Here is a 24,456-nt window from a genome sequence, read left to right as displayed (position 1 = left end):
CATATACTACCGAAATATCTAAGAATAGGCCCATTTCTTACACTCATATGCTACATATTTTCAAGACAATCAAAACTAAGAGATCTTTGCGCATTGGAATAAACCTAAGGTAAGGACAAAGTATATTGGGATCAACATGATCATAACTGTGTCATATGAGTGCATAAAGTGAGTACCATACTTGAATAAATATAATTGATTGTAAGTGTGTTTCAGCAGTCCAAAGAAAAAGGAAAATACGGCATAGTGGGAAACGTCCACCCCGAGATGAAGTCGGAAAGGAGGATGACCCACGGCCGCGGCCCAGCCATCTAGCAGCAACTAGTAAGTAGCACAGATGTTTATGGTAAATGGTGCAATATATTGTCAGATTATTTTTGATGGTTGACATTATTATGGTATATATATATACAAATGTTGCCTTTGAATTGTTGACAAAAATATTGGGTTGGCAAGAGCAGGACTAATAGTAACATTAATATATTTAATGAACAAATAATAAAGCCCAATTGTAAGGGATTTAATTTATGAAAAATAAACTAATGTATTACTAGGCGAAGTTATTGTAATACCGCGCAATAGGTATTCATTTATAATGATCATTATTATCATAAGTAAGTTATTAATTCTGGAGTTTAGATTGAATATAGATATCTAGTAATTCATAAAGTTGATATATTTAACCATACCCGCTTGTAGGGGATTTATTATATAAGGGCCAGAATAAAATATTACTCGTCAAGACATTGTACTTAATATCCAAATAATATTTATTATATTTATTTCTTTGAAATGCTCATTGTTGACACTAATGGATTTTGTATTCCAAGGTGTAAATTGGATATGAATATCTCAGAGTTCAATAGTGGAACATAAGTTCCTTCCTGAGATTAAGTCCCTGGGGAAAGCGGGTTTCCAGATTATAAATCCAGAATGCCTCCCTCGTGAGCAAGCGATGTTTCAGGTCTCCTCCTCTCATCGTCCCCCTTACTTTCTCTATAGCATATGTACAAAATGAGCTGACATTTCTGTTATGGCAAGTGACAAAATGTCTGGCTGCATTGGAAATATTGATGATAGATGGATTACGTATATAACCAAGATGTTCCAAAATACGAGTTTTAAATTTCCTTGTAGTGCAGCCTACATATTTGAGTTTGCATATCGTACATTCAATAATGTAGACTACATAGTCACTATTGCAATTCATGTAAGATTTGACAGCAAAGATGGTAGTTTCTGTGGAATTTGAGTATTGTTTGTTTATTTTTACAAAATTACAGACTTTACATGGACTAACCCCACACTTGTAAAACCCTTTGTGTGTAAGCCAAGTAGGCTTGGGGTTGTTTGTTGGTAAAAGTGATGGGGATAATAAATTGCCCAGGGTTTGCGCCCTGCGGGAAACTACTCTACATCCCTCTTTCAAAAGTTTCTCTAATTTGGGATCTTCGTACAGTAAAGGAATGTATTTTAATACCATATTTTTGATAGTATCAAACTGTTTGCTATATTGTAGCACGAGAGTTGGAGTACTGTAATTTTTTGTTGGGATATTTTGAGTTCTGTTCGATGATATAAGAGAATCTCTATTTTTAGTTCCAACAATATTTTTAGCCCTTGCCAGGGTCCAATCTTTATAACCTCTAGCTTTAAGTCTTTGACAGATGATAGACTCCTCTTTGGTATATCCCACATGGGAACTACAGTTGCGTTTGGCCCGTGTCAGCTCACCTATGGGGATAGCAGAGATGGTATGAATAGGATGACAACTAGTAGCATGCAATATGGTGTTACCTGATATTGGTTTACAGTAGATATCAGATTGAATAATATCTCCAATTTTACAAGTCAGACTCAAATCCAAAAAATTGATGCACGTTGGATTGAAATTATGAGTAAATCTGAGGTTGGAATCATTATTGTTCATAAATGATATGAACAATGGTATGGCAGATACATCTCCTTCCCAAATGAATAGGAGATCATCAATGTATCTGCCATACCAATGGATGGAATTAGAAAATGGGTTGGCTGGAGAATATATATAGTGTTCCTCCCACCATGCCATGGTGAGATTGGCTATGGAGGGAGAGAACTTGGCCCCCATGGATACTCCACGTTTTTGTAGATAAAATTTGTCTGCAAAACTGAAGTAATTGTGTGTCATGAGGTAATGGGTTATTTCTATCAAAAATATTTGCATGTCCTTGTCATAACCACTATATTTATTGAGATGATATCTCAGTGCCTCTAGGGCGATGTCTTGTGGGATACTTGTGTAAAGGGCAACAACATCACAGGTGAGCCACGTAAAATCATGATACCAAATTTTTTTGTGGAATGCCTCAAGGACATCTTTGGTGTCCTTGAGGTGCCCCGGTGTTCTGATAACCAAAGGCTGGAGGAAAGTATCCAGCCACTCAGATATCCTTTCAGTAAGGGAACCTATGCCAGAGACAATTGGTCGCATGGAGGGAGGATTCAATCCCTTATGTGTCTTGGGAAGTGCATGAAGGATAGGAACTATTGGATGTTCTACCAGCAAATATTTGAGTTCTTTATTTGAGAGTATGCCCAGATTTGATCCTTTGTCTAATATTTTATTGAGAATGGTGTAAAATTTCTCAGTCGGATTGCGGTCTAATCTGGTGTACGTATCTGTATCATTTAACAGTGTCATGATCTGGCTGATATATACATCTTTATCCAACACAGTGATGCTACCTCCCTTATCTGCCATGCGGATAACTATGTCTGGGTTATCGTGTAGCGATCTTATTGCCTGTTTCTCTGATAATGTAAGATTATGTGAGAAATTATCACTATTGACGGATTGAAACGCGTAGGCTTGGGGCATATACCCTAACTACTTGCACTTTGGGACTGCGTCTCCCGTTCTATTTTTACCAAAATTTTTTTTTCTAATAAACATGGGACTCTCATTTCCCTTTTAAACTAACATCAGCGCTGGATCACTCTTCCTCTACATTATTGTTTCATACCGCGGGCCGTCGCGGGGATCCGATGGACGCTGTTGGAGACGCAGACCGGTGAGCTGGAGGTTCTCTCCCTGTTTCTATTATATATATACAGTACCAGTCAAAAGTTTGGCCACAACTTTTCATTCCATGTGTTAGGGATCTGCCAGGTACTTCATCTAGGTATACTCCTGGGATTAATCAATCCACACCTGAGGCCAGACCTGTTCGACTGACACCATCTCCCACCAACCAGGGTGGCAGGCTCAGGAGTGGGAGAGCCTATCGCGGCCTGGTCTGTCGGAGTTAGCTCCGCCCCCTGTCCTTTATTACCTGCCCTGTTCTCTCCCTCAGTGCTTGTAATTCTTTTGGATTCCTGGCCCCACTGCTGCTTGCTCCAGCCTGCTTCTGCCGTGCTTCTGCCTTGCTGCAGTTCTGCTTGACCTGCTTTGCTTTGCCCCTGGCTTGCTTCTGTCTCCTTGCCCGCTTGGGTGTACTCACTTCATCCTGGTCCTGACTGTCCGTTCGCCGCTCCGTTTCCTCGTGGCGTTCCGTGGCTACTGCCCCTTCCCTTGCATGTTCCCTGTTTGTTTTCCTGTGCACTTAGACAGCGTAGGGACCGCCGCCCAGTTGTACCTCGTCGCCTAGGGCGAGTCGTTGCAAGTAGGCAGGGACAGGGCGGTGGGTAGATTAGGGCTCACTTTCCCTTCACCTCCTTCCGGCCATTACATAATTACAAGCCCTTACCTAGTCTACCATTTCTCCTACGCTGACGCTATCATAGACCCCCTTGAGACCCTGGCCCAGCAGATGCAGGGCCTCTCCCTACAGGTCCAGGCCCTGGCCCAAAGGGTCAATCAGGGTGACGCTGCTTTAGTAGTACCCCTCACCTCACCTCTAGAACCCGACCTCAAGTTACCTGACCGGTTCTCAGGGGACCGTAAGACGTTTCTCTCCTTCCGGGAGAGTTGCAGACTGTATTTCCGCCTAAAGCCCCACTCCTCAGGTTCCGAGAACCAGCAGGTGGGTATCATCATATCCCGACTCCAGGAAGGGCCCCAAGAGTGGGCCTTCTCCTTGGCTCCTGACGCCCCTGAACTTTCCTCTGTTGATCGTTTTTTCTCTGCCCTCGGACTCATTTACGACGAGACTGACAGGACTGCCTTAGCCGAGAGTCAGCTGGTGACCTTACGTCAGGGTAGGAGACCGGTTGAGGAATACTGTTCTGATTTTAGGAAGTGGTGCGTAGCTTCTCAGTGGAACGATCCGGCCCTAAGGTGCCAGTTTAGGTTAGGATTATCTGACGCCCTGAAGGATCTGCTGGTTAGCTACCCCTCGTCTGACTCCCTTGACCAGGTTATGGCCCTAGCAGTACGACTTGACCGACGTCTCAGGGAACGTCAGCTAGAACGCTTCAGTGTGCTCCCCTCTGACTTTTCTGCGATTCCCCCCGAGGTCCCGTCTCCTCGCCCCTCCACGGAGGACTCGGAGGTACCTATGCAACTCGGGGCCTCCATGTCCCCTCGACAACGTAGGGAGTTTCGCAGAATGAATGGTCTCTGCTTCTACTGTGGGGACGACAAGCATCTACTGAACACCTGTCCCAGGCGCAAGAATAAGAAGCCGGAAAACTTCCGCGCCTAAGTGATCATCGGGGAGGTCACTTGGGCGCACAGGTATTTCCCGTTAATGTGAAACGCAATAAAATTTTGCTTCCCTTTCAGGTCTCGTTTGCTGGCCGGGCTGCCACGGGCAGTGCTTTCGTGGATTCAGGGTCATCTGCTAATATCATGTCTGCGGAATTTGCTATGTCTCTAAAGATGCCTTGTATTGATTTACCTTATCCTATCCCTGTAGTAGGAATCGACTCAACTCCCCTTGCTAATGGTTATTTTACTCAGCGTACTCCTGTTTTTGAACTCCTTGTTGGCTCCATGCATTTGGAGCAGTGCTCTGTACTGGTGATGCAGGGATTATCGTCTGATCTGGTTTTAGGCCTTCCCTGGTTGCAGTTGCATAATCCCACGTTTGATTGGAATACTGGGGATCTCACCAAATGGGGTAATGAATGTCTTATGTCATGTCTTTCTGTTAACTCTATTTCTCCCCGGGAGGAGGTAAACACGCTTCCTGAGTTTGTTCAGGACTTCGCCGATGTGTTTTCTAAGGAGGCCTCCGAGGTGTTGCCCCCCCATAGAGATTACGATTGCGCTATCGATTTGGTGCCTGGTGCCAAGCTTCCTAAGGGGAGGATATTTAATCTTTCATGTCCTGAACGTAAAGCTATGAGGGAATATATCCAAGAATGCCTGGCCAAGGGTTTCATTCGCCCCTCGACTTCTCCTGTAGGTGCTGGCTTCTTCTTCGTGGGGAAGAAGGATGGTGGTCTTAGGCCGTGCATTGATTATCGTAACCTGAATAAGGTCACCGTAAGGAACCAGTACCCACTTCCTTTGATTCCGGATCTTTTTAATCAGGTTCAGGGAGCCCAATGGTTTTCTAAGTTCGATCTACGGGGGGCATATAACCTTATCCGCATCAAAGAGGGGGATGAGTGGAAAACTGCGTTCAACACACCCGAGGGTCATTTCGAATACCTGGTCATGCCCTTTGGGTTGTGTAATGCCCCTGCTGTCTTCCAGAATTTTATTAATGAAATCCTGAGAGAGTACCTGGGTAATTTTCTTGTTGTGTACCTTGATGACATACTGGTGTTTTCCAAGGACTGGTCCTCCCACGTGGAGCATGTCAGGAAGGTGCTCCAGGTCCTTCGGGAGAATAATCTGTTTGCTAAGACTGAAAAATGTGTCTTTGGGGTACAGGAGATACCATTTTTAGGGCAAATCCTCACTCCTCATGAATTCCGCATGGACCCTGCCAAGGTTCAGGCTGTGGCGGAATGGGTCCAACCTGCCTCCCTTAAGGCGTTACAGTGTTTTTTAGGGTTCGCCAACTATTACAGGAGATTTATTGCCAACTTCTCGGTCGTCGCTAAGCCTCTTACGGACCTTACCCGCAAGGGTGCTGATGTCCTCCATTGGCCCCCTGAGGCCGTCCAGGCCTTTGAGACCCTCAAGAAGTGCTTTATCTCGGCCCCCGTGCTGATTCAGCCCAACCAAGAGGAGCCATTTATTGTGGAGGTTGACGCTTCCGAGGTGGGAGTGGGGGCCGTCTTGTCCCAGGGTACCAGCTCCCTCACCCATCTCCGCCCCTGTGCTTACTTCTCTAGGAAGTTTTCGCCCACGGAGAGTAACTATGATATTGGCAACCGCGAACTTCTAGCCATTAAATGGGCTTTTGAGGAGTGGCGGCACTTCCTGGAGGGGGCCAGACACCAGGTAACGGTCCTTACGGATCACAAGAATCTGGTTTTCCTAGAATCGGCCCGGAGGCTTAATCCTAGACAAGCTCGGTGGGCACTATTCTTTACCAGATTTAATTTCTTGGTTACCTATAGGGCTGGGTCCAAGAATATTAAGGCTGATGCTCTGTCACGTAGTTTCATGGCCAATCCTCCTTCTGAGAAGGATCCTGCTTGTATTTTACCCCCCGGTATAATCGTCCCTGCCACGGATTCTGATTTAGCTTCTGATATCGCGGCTGATCAGGGTGCAGCTCCCGGAAACGTCCCTGGGGACAAACTGTTTGTTCCCCTGCAATACCGGCTGAGGGTACTCAGGGAAAACCATGACTCCGCTCTATCTGGTCATCCTGGCATCTTGGGCACCAAACACCTCATTACCAGAAACTATTGGTGGCCTGGGTTGCCTAAAGACGTTAGGGCTTACGTCGCCGCTTGTGAGGTTTGCGCTAGGTCCAAAACCCCTAGGTCCCGACCTGCGGGCCTACTACGTTCCTTGCCCATTCCCCAGAGACCTTGGACCCATATCTCCATGGATTTTATCACCGATTTGCCTCCATCTCAGGGCAAGTCGGTGGTGTGGGTGGTAGTCGACCGCTTCAGCAAGATGTGCCACTTTGTGCCCCTTAAGAAGCTACCTAACGCCAAGACGTTAGCTTCTTTGTTTGTGAAACACATCCTGCGTCTCCATGGGGCCCCAGTCAATATCGTTTCTGACAGAGGGGTACAATTTGTTTCCTTATTTTGGAGAGCTTTTTGTAAAAAGTTGGAGATTGATCTGTCCTTCTCCTCCGCCTTCCATCCCGAAACTAATGGCCAAACGGAAAGGACCAACCAATCCCTGGAACAATATTTAAGGTGTTTCATCTCTGACTGTCAATTCGATTGGGTCTCATTCCTTCCCCTTGCTGAATTTTCCTTGAATAACCGGGTCAGTAACTCGTCAGGGGTCTCCCCGTTTTTCTGTAATTTCGGGTTTAACCCAAGATTCTCCTCCGTCTCCCCTGGTTGTTCCAATAATCCTGAGGTAGAGGATGTTCATCGGGAACTGTGCACCGTCTGGGCCCAGGTTCAGAAGAACCTAGAGGCGTCCCAGAGCGCACAAAAGATTCAGGCGGATAGTAGACGTTCTGCTAACCCCCGGTTTGTCGTCGGGGATTTGGTCTGGTTGTCGTCCAGGAACTTGCGCCTTAAGGTCCCGTCCAGGAAGTTTGCTCCCCGATTTATTGGACCTTATAAGATCATTGAAGTCCTCAACCCTGTATCCTTCCGTCTGGAGCTCCCCCCATCATTTCGCATACATGACGTCTTCCATGCCTCCCTCCTTAAACGCTGCTCCCCGTCCTGGTCCCCCTCGAGGATACCTCCTGTTCCCGTTCTCACCCCTGAGGGGGTGGAGTTCGAGGTGGCCAAGATTATGGACAGTAGGATGGTCCAGGGCTCCCTCCAGTACCTGGTCCATTGGAGAGGATACGGGCCGGAGGAGAGGACTTGGGTACCTGCCCGTGATGTTCACGCTGGGGTATTGATCAGGAGGTTCCACCTTCTCTTCCCCACTAAACCGGGTCCCCTTAGTAAGGGTCCGGTGGCCCCTCATAATAGGGGGAGTACTGTTAGGGATCTGCCAGGTACTTCATCTAGGTATACTCCTGGGATTAATCAATCCACACCTGAGGCCAGACCTGTTCGACTGACACCATCTCCCACCAACCAGGGTGGCAGGCTCAGGAGTGGGAGAGCCTATCGCGGCCTGGTCTGTCGGAGTTAGCTCCGCCCCCTGTCCTTTATTACCTGCCCTGTTCTCTCCCTCAGTGCTTGTAATTCTTTTGGATTCCTGGCCCCACTGCTGCTTGCTCCAGCCTGCTTCTGCCGTGCTTCTGCCTTGCTGCAGTTCTGCTTGACCTGCTTTGCTTTGCCCCTGGCTTGCTTCTGTCTCCTTGCCCGCTTGGGTGTACTCACTTCATCCTGGTCCTGACTGTCCGTTCGCCGCTCCGTTTCCTCGTGGCGTTCCGTGGCTACTGCCCCTTCCCTTGCATGTTCCCTGTTTGTTTTCCTGTGCACTTAGACAGCGTAGGGACCGCCGCCCAGTTGTACCTCGTCGCCTAGGGCGAGTCGTTGCAAGTAGGCAGGGACAGGGCGGTGGGTAGATTAGGGCTCACTTTCCCTTCACCTCCTTCCGGCCATTACACCATGGTTTTTTAATTTTTTTATTTTCTACATTGTGGATTCATATTAACATATTTGGCCTTGTAGCACAGCCGATTTTTTTAGATATATATCTATATATATATAGATATATATAAAAACTGTGAGCCCCAAACCTCGGCCAACTACAGTATATCTGAAACCCAAGCCCTAAGCGATTCCCTTGTCTAGGTCGTGTTATATATCATATGTATTATTATATCATATGTTTTTAAAAAGAAAGTTTACTCTTTAAACATTTTAGTTTTCTACTATTTTCACATAGTATTTGCTTTTTTGTTCATGTAGATTTTTTATTGTGTGTTAAAATGGTAAAAAAAAAATAAAGCCCGAAAATAGCAAAGGGGACTGCTAAAAACAAGAGAGAAAAATCACATTAATAACTTGAAAAATATTATAGCCGTTTAACCAGCTTTAACCCATTAGTGACCACCAATGCACCTTTTCACAGCAGTCATTTACACGCCTTAGACTAGTCTGGAGCGGGTGCTTGGCTGTCCAGGCTACTGCTCTAACAGTCCCGACTGAAGTTTACTTCGATCGTGACCATTTTAACCCCTTAGATCTCGTGGTCAATAGCAACTGCAGCATCTATGTTGTTTACCTCTTTGTCACCCATCGGTGGCCCACAAATGCGATCGCGGGTCGCCGATGAGGGCCGCTGACAGGCAATAATGCTTTGGTGTACTAACTATAACAAAGTGTTTATATCAATGATCAAAAGATCGCATTGTGAAGTCCTCTAGAGTGACAAAAAAAATAATGAAATATTGTAAAATAAAAATTATTAAAAAAGGTGAACAGTAAAAAAATATAATTTTTTTTACAAAAAAAGTGTTTTTGTATTGGTATAAAGCTGTTAGACTTTGCTCTCATTCATTTGGGCCATAATCCTGGAGCACATGAAATAAATGTCCAGTAATGTGCAAAGTGTAATAAAGGGGTTGGCACTGCCAACGATTAGTTGTTATCACAGTGGGACATTTCTTCTGTACTGAGGATGGTCCTGGTCCACCAGAGCAAAAGACTCTCTTTGTTAGGAACTCTTCTTCTTGCTCATCGAGGCAGGTCCCGATCTTCCCTATGACATCCATATGTTCTAATATTATTAGGGGTTTCCTTAGGGAGACATCCCATAAGAGCCCCTTTACCCATTGATATACACAGAACTATAGACAGGATGCAGGTTACTCACACAGTGGATCAATCTATTCCTCAGTCCATTGAATGGGAAATTACGTAGCCTTTACCGGTGAAGAAGTTCATTATTTGTAATATTTTTTTCCACTGTCTGCATCTATCTTTAATCCAGGGGCAAATAACAGGTGTGCAAAATGAAGACTGCATCCGCGAGGTTGGCAAATTTCCCCTATATAAAGAATGGTGCATGCACCGTGGCATTGTGGGTAGCCTTAAGAAAGCTTATAAATCACGGCACGGGGTAACACTCGAACAACCTACTCACAACCCTCTAAATTAAAATTTCTCATTTCAGCTCCGAGCTAAACCTCAGCACAGTTTCACCAATCTCAGGCCGTGTGTTTTATGGCCGGAGAGAGGCTTACGGGCTCTGCAGCCGTGCAGGCAACATCACAGGTACACAAGCAAATTATTGAGGGTCACCAAGGTGACACCGCCGCTCCTGCCGTACAACACACAGGAAAGAAAGGCGACATGTAAGCCTAGAGTACAAGGGTGACATTGTAGAGAAGAAATAATTGCGTTTGGTGGTGTGATCTGCTCGCATGGGCGGCAACATGGTAGCTATTTTAAGATGCCGCATCGTATGCCATGTATAAAATAAGTTAAAATAAAATTCTCTGAGCTTGTACAGCGGGAAATGCAATTCTGAACCTTCATTTTATGCCAATTAGAAAAATATATGTAGGAGGAAAGAAGAAGATGGAGACATATTCCTTGGGCAAGGAAGCTGTAAGTGAAATTTAGAGATAACGTGTCACCAGGCGGATTCAATAAATTTGGGCATTTATCGTTCTCACTGAACAGCACTGTAAATTCCTGATCTATGACGCCTAGGATGTGTTATGGCCAAGGGCATACATTGGGTCCCTTATGACAATGCGGCTGCTTTAGGTCCCTTAAATAGATGGGGCCCAGCCCTAGTAGGTCCCGTCCCCTTTGCTATTGAGAAACGAGAACCTGCGCGGGATGCCCCCTACAGAGGAGCTGCCTTGTCAGCAAGCAAAGGGGTGGGAATTTTCCAAAGGGTCACGGCATAGGCGTGTAGGAGTAAATAAACACCAGGCACCTCTGTCCTGAGTAACAAAACACTTTGCTGCGGTGCCCCCTCTATTTTGTGTTACACCCCAAGAGAACCTTTTTTAGAGATGCATGCAATATGGGCTGTCTAATCAGATGAGATCAATGGGATGTTTTATATACAGCTTGTACTCCGATACACTCTCTCATTCTTCCCCAATTAGGAATTTCTGCCCTTTCAATGGGCACAATCCCACCCATTAGCTTATTATCATTAGGGCATCCAATAGATACCAACAGATAAAAAGATCTGTATGGTGACTGACGTCTTGTCCCTTTGAATTCACTCTGGAGGTAGTTTGCAGAATATATGAAGGGATTCCCTAATATAATATTATTAGCACAGCTCCCTATAGCAGCAGGAACGTTCCAATAATACATTGTAGCAAACTGTGTCAAAACAAGTGGTGTAAGGTTAGAGTTTATGTGCTGGTAAACTGTACCAAAAGTTTGGGACATATGCAGCATACAGCTATCAAGGTACCCCTGACCCTTCAGCTTCAGGTATAGAAAACCCATTTTTAAATATGTAAATATAGAATTAGTTAGCGCTGGGGGCAAGGGTTCAAATCCAACCAAGGACAACATCTGCATGGAGTTTGTATGTTCTCCCTATGTTTGCGTGGGTTTCCTCTGGGTACTCCGGTTTCCTCCCACACCCCAAAAAAAAAACTTACCAATAGGGAATTTAGATTATGAGCCCCAATGGGGACAGTAAAAGAGGACCACTTTTGAGGAAACGGCATGTCAATGCATTACACGTACCGCCCATTAATTTAGAAGGGCACCATGTCATGCTGTATTTCCTCTGTGATGGTGCTACTGAACTCCTTGTGATTATCCTTTTTTGGGTGGATACTTGTAATAGAAAGGTATTATCCATAGTGGACAACCCCTTTAACAGCTCTGCATTGTTCCGTTCCTCTGTTATTTCTCCTGGAAATGTGTACATAAATTACCTACTAGGACTTACCAAAATAGGGTGTCCCCTGCACACTAATGGTGTCAGACTTTTTGTAGCCCAACTGATTGATTTTTACCTAGAGAGGTACAACTGCAGTCCGTAGGAATACATTAGGTTGCATGCAATCTTGTGGACTGCAGCTGTCATTCGATAGTTAAAATCAATCAGTTACGCTACAAAAAGTCTGTGTAGCCCACGTCTTATTCATACATTTCCAGGAAGACATAACAGAGGAATCTCCCAATGAATTGTAAGAATTGTAAATATTGAATAAAGAGACATGTCAAGAGAGCCGGTCCTGTTTAATTGGTAATTATATGAGTGATCTTACTACGAGCAGAGCGGATTAAAGCTGAATATCTGCACCCTGGCGAAATAGATGGCATGTGATAGTTGTTGGCAAATTTGGTATGCCATTTGTGTTTAGTTTTTGACCTGTGTCACATGTTATTATATTTTATTCATAAGCGCTAGGACAATCTGCCGAGCTGTATTTGGATGTCGGCCGTGACAGGGTCATTTACAGAGGGTAAAGCAGAGCAGGACGTCTACTAATGCGCTCACTGGCAAGTCTGCTTTGTTCTTATCAACATTGAATATCTATACAATAAAAACTGCTGGTCAGAGATGGTTCTCTTATGTATAATCATGCTGCAAGCAATGCAAATCCTAAGCATTTCCTAATTAGAATTACTTTACGCAACCTCATTAATCAATTGTCTAATGAAATAACATGGAGGGCCTGGAAATATCAGAATGCAGCCTGTCCATGTAGTAAGTAATGAAAACCTGAATTAAAGGGATTTCCCACAAAAATGTTTAAATACCACAATTCTGGCTGCCTGATTTTCAAAAGATGACATCATAAAAAAGCTGACACCTGCGGCAGTTTACTGAGCATGGTGCCCCTTTGGCTTTTGGCGCCTCTGCACTCTGTTTATAGGTTTTCCCATTGTAAAGCATGGGACTGTACTTCTTATTTAGGACTAAGGCCTTTGAAGTCCAAAATATATCAACGCTCAGTGTGAGTTTTTAGTATTCCTGCTTGAAATGTGATGAATTATAGAGCAGTCGCTTTACATTGGAAAGAATGGAATTTACGGAACGGGTTAACAGGGTCTCAGAATTGGTGAAGGGTCCCAGTCAGTGTTGTCCTTAGCGGATTCACACTCGACAGAACTTGCAGAAATCCATGCACCTGCTGCAGAAACAACCCCATTCACATTAGTGTTGCAGCCCCTTTAAAACAGCTGATCGGTGAGGGTGCCGGGAGTCAGACCCCACCAACCGGGGTGAGGATAGGACATCAATTTCTGAGGACTGGAAAGCCCCTCTAAAGATTGGAAAAGACAAGTATTTACATATCACAGAAATATCAGGACAGCTGACAGGTCCCTTTTAAGACTTAGAATAACTTTAAAGACATTGCCAAACTTTTCTTTCTTTACCGTTTGGAAGATATTTCATCCTAAGAAATACATTTTTTGTTTGTTATTTCTGTCAGAAGTATGAAGCCAAAGTTGGCAGACTTATCCCAATTTCTGTATTTGCCAGTAAATGTTGAGTGTTCCTGACTCCCAGGTTAAAGAGAAGATGGAATTAATTAGGTGTTAATTACATTTCTGCTCAATGATTAAATCCAGAGAAAAGACGAAAGATGGAAGATAATTATAGAGGGGGAGGGTGGGGGGGACTAGTGAAGTAGAAGATAGTTGCCCTGTTTTCCCGGGAACTCAAGCCATTTTGTGGAGCTCAATTTAATAAAGACGTATGATATGAATAGTAGGGGTCACATCATTGGGCTACCAAATAATGACCAGTACTACCAGGAGTCACTGCCAGTGTTCACTATAAGGTGCATGGCTGCACGGCCACGCAGCTTCCACTGTCCGCCCGCTCACTAAATTTTAAAGCCCACGAATGCAGTGGTGTCGCTAGCACCTGGGAGTCGCGCAGGCTGGCGTGATGACATCACATCACGCCGGCCTGCGCATGCGTCCCGCCGGAGAGGCAGTGTAGTGCTCCGTCTGTCGCGGGAACGGGGCAAGGTAAGTACAATCTTTTTTAAGGGGCTGTGTAGCGCTATATACAAGGGGAGCAGTGGGGCTGTGTAGCGCTATATACAGGGGGTGGCTGTGTGACACTATATACACAAGGGGAGGTGGGGGCTGTGTAGCGCTATATACAAGGGCAGGAGGGGCCTGTGTAACACTATACACAAGAGGAGGAGGGGGCTGTGTGGCACTATATACAAGGGGAAGGGGGATGTGTAGCACTATATACAAGGGGGGAACTGCTGTGTAACACTATATACAAGGGGGGAGGGGGCTGTGTAGCACTATATACACAAGGGGAGAGGGGGGCTGTGTAGCGCTATAATAAAAGCGGAGGAGGGGGGCTGTGTAGCACTATATACAAGGGGAGGAGGGGGCTGTGTAGCACTTTATACATAATGGGAGGAGGGGGGCTGTGTAGCGCTATATACAAGGGGAGGAGGGGGCTGTGTAGCACTATACACAAGGGGAGGAGGGGGGCTGTGTAGCACTATATACAAGGGGAGGAGGGGGGCTGTGTAACACTATATACAAGTGGAGAGGGGGGCTGTGTAGCACTATATGCAAGGGGAGATGGGGGGCTGTGTAGCACTATAAAGGGAGGAGGGGGGCTGTGTAGCACTATAAAGGGAGGAGGGGGGCTGTGTAGCACTATATATAAGGGGAGGAGAGGGGCTGTGTAGCACTATATACAAAAGGAGGAGGGGGCTGTGTATCACTACATACAAGGGGAGAGGGGGCTGTGTATCACTATATACAAGGGGGGTTGTGTAGCACTATATACAAGGGGAGGAGGGAGGCTGTGTAGCACAATATACAAGGGGAGGAGGGGGGCTGTGTAGCACTATATACAAGGGGAGGGGGGCTGTGTAGCACTATATACAAGGGGAGAGGGCGGCTGTGAAGCACTATATAAAAGCAGAGGAGGGGGCTGTGTAGCACTATATACAAGGGGAGGATGGGGCTGTGTAGCACTATATACAAAAGGAGGAGGGGGCTGTGTAGCATTATATACAAGGGGAGGAGGGGGGCTGTGTAGCACTATATACATGGGGAGGAGGGGGGGCTGTGTAGCACTATATACAAGGGGAGGAGGGGGGCTATGTAGCACCATATATAAGGGGAGAGGGGGGCTGTGTAGCACTATATACAAGGGGAGATGGGGGCTGTGTAGCATGGGGGGTCTGTGTGGCAGTATCTACGGGGGGCAGTATCTACGGGAGGGTCTGCGTATTTGCATCTACGGGGGGTCTGCATGGCAGTATCAACGGCGGGGGGTCTGCGTGGCAGTATCAACAGGGCAGTATCTACAGGGGGTCTGTGTGGCAGTATATACCGGGGGGTCTGTGTGGCAGTATCTACAGGGGGGTCTGTGTGGCAGTATCTACAGGGGGGTCTGTGTGGCAGTATCTACAGGGGGGTCTGTGTGGCAGTATCTACAGGGTGGTCAGTGTGGCAGTATCTACAGGGGGGTCTGTGTGGGAGTGTCTACAGGGGGGCGTCTGTGTGGCAGTATCTACAGGGGGGTCTGTGTGGCAGTATCTACAGAGGGGTCTGTGTGGCAGTATCTACAGGAGGGTCTGTGTGGCATTATCTACAGGGTGGTCTGTGTGGCACTATCTACAGGGGGTCTGTGTGGCACTATCTATAGGGGGTCTGTGTGGCATTATCTATAGTGGGCTGTGTGTCAGTATCTACAGGGGGGTCTGTGTGGCAGTATATACAGGGGGTTCTGTGTGGGAGCATCTACAGGGGGTTCTGTGTGGCAGTATCTACAGGTGGGTCTGTGTGCCAGTATCTACAGAGGGGTCTGTGTGCCAGTATCTACAGGGGGGTCTGGGTGGCAGTATCTACAGGGGGGTCTGTGTGTCAGAATCTACAGAGGGGTCTGTGTGGCAGCATCTACAGTGGGTCTGTGTGGCAGCATCTACAGGGGGGGTCTGTGTGGCAGTATCTACAGGAGGGTCTGTGTGGCACTATCTACAGGGGGGTCTGTGTGGCACTATCTACAGGGGGTCTGTGTGGCACTATCTATAGGGGATCTGTGTGGCACTATCTATAAGGGGCTGTGTGGCAGTATCTACAGGGGGAGTCTGTGTGGCACTATCTACAGGGGGTCTGTGTGGCGCTATCTATAGGGGGTCTGTGTGGCACTATCTATAAGGGGCTGTGTGTGTTAGGGATCTGCCAGGTACTTCATCTAGCTATACTCCTGGGATTAATCAATCCACACCTGAGGCCAGACCTGTTCGACGGACACCATCTCCCACCAACCAGGGTGGCATGCTCAGGAGTGGGAGAGCCTATCGCGGCCTGGTCTCTCGGAGTTAGCTCCGCCCCCTGCCCTTTATTACCTGCCCTGTGCTCTCCCTCAGTGCTTGTAATTCTTTTGGATTCCTGGCCCCACTGCTGCTTGCTCCAGCCTGCTTCTGCCGTGCTTCTGCCTTGCTGCAGTTCTGCTTGACCTGCTTTGCTTGCCCTGGCTTGCTTCTGTCTCCGTGCCCGCTCGGGTGTACTCACTTCGTCCTGGTCCTGACTGTTCGTTCGCCGCCCCGTTTCCTCGTGGCGTTCCGTGGCTACTGCCCCTTCCCTTGCGTGTTCCCTGTTTGTCTTCCTGTGCACTTAGCCAGCGTAGGGACAGCCGCCCAGTTGTACCTCGTCGCCTAGGGCGGGTCGTTGCAAGTAGGCAGGGACAGGGCGGTGGGTAGATTAGGGCTCACTTTCCCTTCACCTCCTTCCTGCCATTACATAATTACAAGCCCCTTACCTAGTCTACCATTTCTCCTACGCTGACGGTATCATGGACCCCCTTGAGACCCTGACCCAGCAGATGCAGGGCCTCTCCCTACAGGTCCAGGCCCTGGCCCAAAGGGTCAATCAGGGTGACGCTGCTTTAGTAGTACCCCTCACCTCACCTCTAGAACCCGACCTCAAGTTACCTGACCGGTTTTTAGGGGACCGTAAGACGTTTCTCTCCTTCCGGGAGAGTTGCAGACTGTATTTCCGCCTAAAGCCCCACTCCTCAGGTTCCGAGAACCAGCGGGTGGGTATCATCATATCCCGTCTCCAGGAAGGGCCCCAAGAGTGGGCCTTCTCCTTGGCTCCTGACGCCCCTGAACTTTCCTCTGTTGATCGTTTTTTCTCTGCCCTCGGACTCATTTACGACGAGACTGACAGGACTGCTTTAGCCGAGAGTCAGCTGGTGACCTTACGTCAGGGTAGGAGACCGGTTGAGGAATACTGTTCTGATTTTAGGAAGTGGTGCGTAGCTTCTCAGTGGAACGATCCGGCCCTAAGGTGCCAGTTTAGGTTAGGATTATCTGACGCCCTGAAGGATCTGCTGGTTAGCTAGCCCTCGCCTGACTCCCTTGACCAGGTTATGGCCCTAGCAGTACGACTTGACCGACGTCTCAGGGAACGTCAGCTAGAACGCTTCAGTGTGCTCCCCTCTGACTTTTCTGCGATCCCCTCCGAGGTCCCGTCTCCTCGCCCCTCCACGGAGGACTCGGAGGTACCTATGCAACTCGGGGCCTCCATGTCCCCTCGACAACGTAGGGAGTTTCGCAGAATGAATGGTCTCTGCTTCTACTGTGGGGACGACAAGCATATACTGAACACCTGTCCCAGGCGCAAGAATAAGAAGCCGGAAAACTTCCGCGCCTAAGTGATCATCGGGGAGGTCACTTGGGCGCACAGGTATTTCCCGTTAATGTGAAACGCAATAAAATTTTGCTTCCCTTTCAGGTCTCGTTTGCTGGCCGGTCTGCCACGGGCAGTGCTTTCGTGGATTCGGGCTCATCTGCTAATATCATGTCTGTGGAATTTGCTATGTCTCTAAAGATGCCTTGTATTGATTTACCTTATCCTATCCCTGTAGTAGGAATCGACTCAACCCCCCTTGCTAATGGTTATTTTACTCAGCATACTCCTGTTTTTGAACTCCTTGTTGGCTCCATGCATTTGGAGCAGTGCTCTGTACTGGTGATGCAGGGATTATCGTCTGATCTGGTTTTAGGCCTTCCCTGGTTGCAGTTGCATAATCCCACATTTGATTGGAATACTGGGGATCTCACCAAATGGGGTAATGAATGTCTTATGTCATGTCTTTCTGTTAACTCTATTTCTCCCCGGGAGGAGGTAAACACGCTTCCTGAGTTTGTTCAGGACTTCGCCGATGTGTTTTCTAAGGAGGCCTCCGAGGTGTTGCCCCCCCATAGAGATTACGATTGCGCTATCGATTTGGTGCCTGGTGCCAAGCTTCCTAAGGGTAGGATATTTAATCTTTCATGTCCTGAACGTGAAGCGATGAGGGTGTATATCCAAGAATGCCTGGCCAAGGGTTTCATTCGCCCCTCGACTTCTCCTGTAGGTGCTGGCTTCTTCTTCGTGGGGAAGAAGGATGGTGGTCTTAGGCCGTGCATTGATTATCGTAACCTGAATAAGGTCACCGTAAGGAACCAGTACCCACTTCCTTTGATTCCGGATCTTTTTAATCAGGTTCAGGGAGCCCAATGGTTTTCTAAGTTCGATCTACGGGGGGCATATAACCTTATCCGCATCAAAGAGGGGGATGAGTGGAAAACTGCGTTCAACACACCCGAGGGTCATTTCGAATACCTGGTCATGCCCTTTGGATTGTGTAATGCCCCTGCTGTCTTCCAGAATTTTATTAATGAAATCCTGAGAGAGTACCTAGGTAATTTTCTTGTTGTGTACCTTGATGACATACTGGTGTTTTCCAAGGACTGGTCCTCCCACGTGGAGCATGTCAGGAAGGTGCTCCAGGTCCTTCGGGAGAATAATCTGTTTGCTAAGACTGAAAAATGTGTCTTTGGGGTACAGGAGATACCATTTTTAGGGCAAATCCTCACTCCTCATGAATTCCGCATGGACCCTGCCAAGGTTCAAGCTGTGGCGGAATGGGTCCAACCTGCCTCCCTTAAGGCGTTACAGTGTTTTTTAGGGTTCGCCAACTATTACAGGAGATTTATTGCCAACTTCTCGGTCGTCGCTAAGCCTCTTACGGACCTTACCCGCAAGGGTGCCGATGTCCTCCATTGGCCCCCTGAGGCCGTCCAGGCCTTTGAGACTCTCAAGAAGTGCTTTATCTCGGCCCCCGTGCTGATTCAGCCCAACCAAGAGGAGCCATTTATTGTGGAGGTTGACGCTTCCGAGGTGGGAGTGGGGGCCGTCTTGTCCCAGGGTACCAGCTCCCTCACCCATCTCCGCCCCTGTGCTTACTTCTCTAGGAAGTTTTCGCCCACGGAGAGTAACTATGATATTGGCAACCGCGAACTTCTAGCCATTAAATGGGCTTTTGAGGAGTGGCGGCATTTCCTGGAGGGGGCCAGACACCAGGTAACGGTCCTTACGGATCACAAGAATCTGGTTTTCCTAGAATCGGCCCGGAGGCTTAATCCTAGACAAGCTCGGTGGGCACTATTCTTTACCAGATTTAATTTCTTGGTTACCTATAGGGCTGGGTCCAAGAATATTAAGGCTGACGCTCTGTCACGTAGTTTCATGGCCAATCCTCCTTCCGAGAAGGATCCCGCTTGTATTTTACCCCCTGGTATAATCGTCTCTGCCACGGATTCTGATTTAGCTTCTGATATCGCGGCTGATCAGGGTGCAGCTCCCGGGAACGTCCCTGGGGACAAACTGTTTGTTCCCCTGCAATACCGGCTGAGGGTACTCAGGGAAAACCATGACTCCGCTCTATCTGGTCATCCTGGCATCTTGGGCACCAAACACCTCATTACCAGAAACTATTGGTGGCCTGGGTTGCCTAAAGATGTTAGGGCTTACGTCGCCGCCTGTGAGGTTTGCGCTAGGTCCAAAACCCCTAGGTCCCGACCTGCGGGCCTACTACGTTCCTTGCCCATTCCCCAGAGACCTTGGACCCATATCTCCATGGATTTTATCACCGATTTGCCTCCATCTCAGGGCAAGTCGGTGGTGTGGGTGGTAGTCGACCGCTTCAGCAAGATGTGCCACTTTGTGCCCCTTAAGAAGCTACCTAACGCCAAGACGTTAGCTTCTTTGTTTGTGAAACACATCCTGCGTCTCCATGGGGCCCCAGTCAATATCGTTTCTGACAGAGGGGTACAATTTGTTTCCTTATTTTGGAGAGCTTTTTGTAAAAAGTTGGAGATTGATCTGTCCTTCTCCTCCGCCTTCCATCCCGAAACTAATGGCCAAACGGAAAGGACCAACCAATCCCTGGAACAATATTTAAGGTGTTTCATCTCTGACTGTCAATTCGATTGGGTCTCATTCCTTCCCCTTGCTGAATTTTCCCTGAATAACCGGGTCAGTAACTCGTCAGGGGTCTCCCCGTTTTTCTGTAATTTCGGGTTTAACCCAAGGTTCTCCTCCGTCTCCCCTGGTTGTTCCAATAATCCTGAGGTAGAGGAGGTTCATCGGGAACTGTGCACTGTCTGGGCCCAGGTTCAGAAGAACCTAGAGGCGTCCCAGAGCGCACAAAAGATTCAGGCGGATAGTAGACGTTCTGCTAACCCCCGGTTTGTCGTCGGGGATTTGGTCTGGTTGTCGTCCAGGAACTTGCGCCTTAAGGTCCCGTCCAGGAAGTTTGCTCCCCGATTTATTGGACCTTATAAGATCATTGAAGTCCTCAACCCTGTATCCTTCCGTCTGGAGCTCCCCCCATCCTTTCGCATACATGACGTCTTCCATGCCTCCCTCCTTAAACGCTGCTCCCCGTCCTGGTCCCCCTCGAGGATACCTCCTGTTCCCGTTCTCACCCCTGAGGGGGTGGAATTCGAGGTGGCCAAGATTATGGACAGTAGGATGGTCCAGGGCTCCCTCCAGTACCTGGTCCATTGGAGAGGATACGGGCCGGAGGAGAGGACTTGGGTACCTGCCCGTGATGTTCACGCTGGGGTATTGATCAGGAGGTTCCACCTCCTCTTCCCCACTAAACCGGGTCCCCTTAGTAAGGGTCCGGTGGCCCCTCATAAAAGGGGGAGTACTGTTAGGGATCTGCCAGGTACTTCATCTAGCTATACTCCTGGGATTAATCAATCCACACCTGAGGCCAGACCTGTTCGACGGACACCATCTCCCACCAACCAGGGTGGCAGGCTCAGGAGTGGGAGAGCCTATCGCGGCCTGGTCTCTCGGAGTTAGCTCCGCCCCCTGCCCTTTATTACCTGCCCTGTGCTCTCCCTCAGTGCTTGTAATTCTTTTGGATTCCTGGCCCCACTGCTGCTTGCTCCAGCCTGCTTCTGCCGTGCTTCTGCCTTGCTGCAGTTCTGCTTGACCTGCTTTGCTTGCCCTGGCTTGCTTCTGTCTCCGTGCCCGCTCGGGTGTACTCACTTCGTCCTGGTCCTGACTGTTCGTTCGCCGCCCCGTTTCCTCGTGGCGTTCCGTGGCTACTGCCCCTTCCCTTGCGTGTTCCCTGTTTGTCTTCCTGTGCACTTAGCCAGCGTAGGGACCGCCGCCCAGTTGTACCTCGTCGCCTAGGGCGGGTCGTTGCAAGTAGGCAGGGACAGGGCGGTGGGTAGATTAGGGCTCACTTTCCCTTCACCTCCTCCCTGCCATTACAGTGTGGCAGTATCTACAGGGGGGGTCTGTGTGGCACTATCTACAGGGGGTCTGTGTGGCACTATCTACAGGGGTCTGTGTGGCGCTATCTATAGGGGCAGTGGTGTAATGAGGGATTCTTTCATTGATGCCTATAATTGATGTTTAGAACTGTCTATTTTACTGCTGGACTTGTAATATTATAGTATTTAAAAAAGTAATTAAAACTAATTTAAAATAAATGTTCTTATTCTCTATATTAGCGTTTACTGGGGGTATTAGTTTTGGTCATCGGATCACCCACCATTGATGGAGACTTGTCCTGCTCCATAACAGCCCCGCTCAGGAGCTGCCAAGACTTAGAGGGAACATTGGTCACTGCTACAGTCACGCCTGACAGAACTACATGAACCTCCGTGACAGGCCTATGCATTGCCATTTACTTGAAAAAGATAATAAAGTTACATGATCATTTTGCCCATTCATGGGATGGCACAAATAGACATGCAGCTCCATTCTTTACCGTTCCTCAAGCCTCATGTCACTATTTTCCAGTGAATTCATAGGATGACTTTAAATTGTCCAGTAAATGCATTGTCAGCCAATTTTCAAGTCTACAAGATGCTTAACGTGGCTGCTGAAGCAAAGTTTTCCCAAAATCTTCTGGTCCCCTCAATCTTTACCAAGGAACTAGCTGAGTGAGACAAGCATTGCGTATACTCCTTTATCCCGGTAAGGGTCCATACACATGGCATTACTACCACATGCATGGACCCTGTGTATCGGCACAGAACCATAGGCACTTTGTGTGGCACACTTTGGTGCCCTATGAGGCACCCTATTCTGAGGTCACACCCTAGCACTGGAGAAGAGGATGTTCGCTTCGAAATAAGGCTTCGTTCACATCTGCGTCGGGACTCCGTTCATGAGTTCCATCGGTGCTTTCCGTCAGGGGAACCCATGAACGGAATCCAAACTGAAATAAACGAAGACCACAGGTTTCCATTTGCATCACGATTGATTTCAATGGTGACGGATCCGGTGCAAATGGTTTTCGTTTGTCACCAATGTTTAAGTGTTCCGCCGTTTTGACGGAATGAATAGCGCAGTTGACTATGGTATTGATTCCATCAAAACAACGGAACCCTTATACAATGTTGACAAACGGAAACCATTTGCACCGGATCCGTCACCATTGAAATTTATGGTGATGCAAACGGAAGCCTAAACTGTATATAAGGCGTAAATGTAAAGAAATATACCTGAACACAACAAAATAATATAAATACCCCAGCCCAATGTTTTATCTCATCTGAGAAAATGAAAAATATTATAATAAAAACAGTACGATAATTCCGCTAAGCAAAAATAAATCAGTACAAATATATAAAAATATCTAGTCATTTAATAATATAATATGAAAAAAGAATACTATATAGTATGATTGAATCATCCAGCAATATTCATGTGTATGATGTTGTTGTGTGCTTTGTTGTAACTGTTTTGTATTTTTCATTTTAATTTTTTTTATTCATTATTTTATTGAATTACTGGAAATTTTCCCAAAATTATATGTTTACTCACTGATGTATTTATTTACAGTAGCTTTCACTAAGGATTTCTCAATCTGATTTTATTCTATGCAGAAAACAAAGTGGAGCACCCCCAGTAATACATGGAATGGATGTTCTGCAGTACCAAAAAAGATTTTTAAAATTGGGGTTATTAAGTTTAGAAAAACTACGGCTGAGGGGTGACCTAATAACTATGTATAAATACATCACAGGTCAATACAGAGATCTCTCACGTGACTGTAACTATAACAAGGGCCATCCTCTACAACTAGAGGAAAGAAGGTTTATAGACCGATATAGAAGAGGGTTCTTTACTGTAAGAGCAGTGAGACTGGCACTCTCTGCCAGAGGAAGTTGTCATGGTGAATTCATTGAAAGAGTACAAAGGGGCCTGGATGCCTTTCTTGAGTGTGTTAATGTTCCGAGTTATATGTACTAGATTACTGTAGATGAGATGTCGATTTGAGGATTTATCCTGATATTCGGAGTTGGGAAGGAAATTTTTCCCTAAGATTGAGAAATAAGTTGAACAATGACTTTAATAAGCCAATAATACGGAGTCAGGTCTCACCTTGAGTAGAGGATGTCAACAATATGGCGGCTGAACAGAGACCCCACAAAACCAGCCAGGCCCCCGCCATACCGCTTGACACGACCCTGTCACTGAGCGCTTCTCTGTAACATCACCTCGCCAACCTACAAAATAGAAATATATGAACATATTAATATTACAGAGCGCATCTATTATTTTATGTCTAAATGAAGCAAAGGATCATCAACATTTTGTAGGACTTTTCCTGAAAGGTAAAGGAGTGTTATTACATGTGCACCATTTGTGGTATATTTACAGCATATCACGTGGTCCTTGATGTCTGAAGTAACATAAGTGCGGCTATATCACATGTAAGTGGACATCGGAAAGAGTTAACTAAAGCGGACACCACTAGGGGGAAAGGCTATATAAGAAATACTGCAGTAATTGTGTATCACTGAGATGAGGGGGATCACAAGGCAGGCTGCACATATTGTCTATCTATCTATCTATCTATCTATCTATCTATCTATCTATCTATCTATCTATCTATCTATCTATCTATCTATCTATCTATCTATCTATCTATCTATCATCTATCTATCTATCTATCTATCTATCTATCTATCTATCTATCTATCTATCTATCTATCTATCTATCATCTATCTATCTATCTATCTATCTATCTATCTATCTATCTATCTATCTATCTATCTATCTATCTATCTATCTATCTATCTATCTATCTATCTATCTATCTATCTATCTATCCTCATATCTATCTATCCTCATATCTATCTATCTATCTATCTATCTATCTATCTATCTATCTATCTATCTATCTATCTATCTATCTATCTATCTATCTATCTATCTATCTATCTATCTATCTATCTATCTATCTACCTATGATCTATCTATCTATCTATCTATCTATCTATCTATCTATCTATCTATCT

The 24,456-nt window shown here is 46.7% G+C and overlaps 1 protein-coding gene across 2 annotated transcripts in view; it reads right to left on the bottom strand.

Moving 5' to 3' along the window:
• ADGRL1 (adhesion G protein-coupled receptor L1) overlaps nt 1-24,456 on the bottom strand; it is a 399,972-nt gene that overhangs the window by 157,753 nt on the left and 217,763 nt on the right. For both annotated transcript variants that reach the window (XM_075858739.1, XM_075858740.1), the window contains exon 2: nt 23,536-23,660. In XM_075858739.1, coding sequence (XP_075714854.1) covers nt 23,536-23,605 — 70 coding nt within the window. In that variant the 5' untranslated portion in view covers nt 23,606-23,660. The remainder of the gene's footprint in view (nt 1-23,535; nt 23,661-24,456) is intronic.

This window comes from Rhinoderma darwinii, chromosome 3, assembly GCF_050947455.1.
Source record: "Rhinoderma darwinii isolate aRhiDar2 chromosome 3, aRhiDar2.hap1, whole genome shotgun sequence".
In the NCBI taxonomy this organism is placed as follows: domain Eukaryota; kingdom Metazoa; phylum Chordata; class Amphibia; order Anura; family Rhinodermatidae; genus Rhinoderma; species Rhinoderma darwinii.
This window is presented reverse-complemented; position numbering and strand designations above follow the sequence as displayed.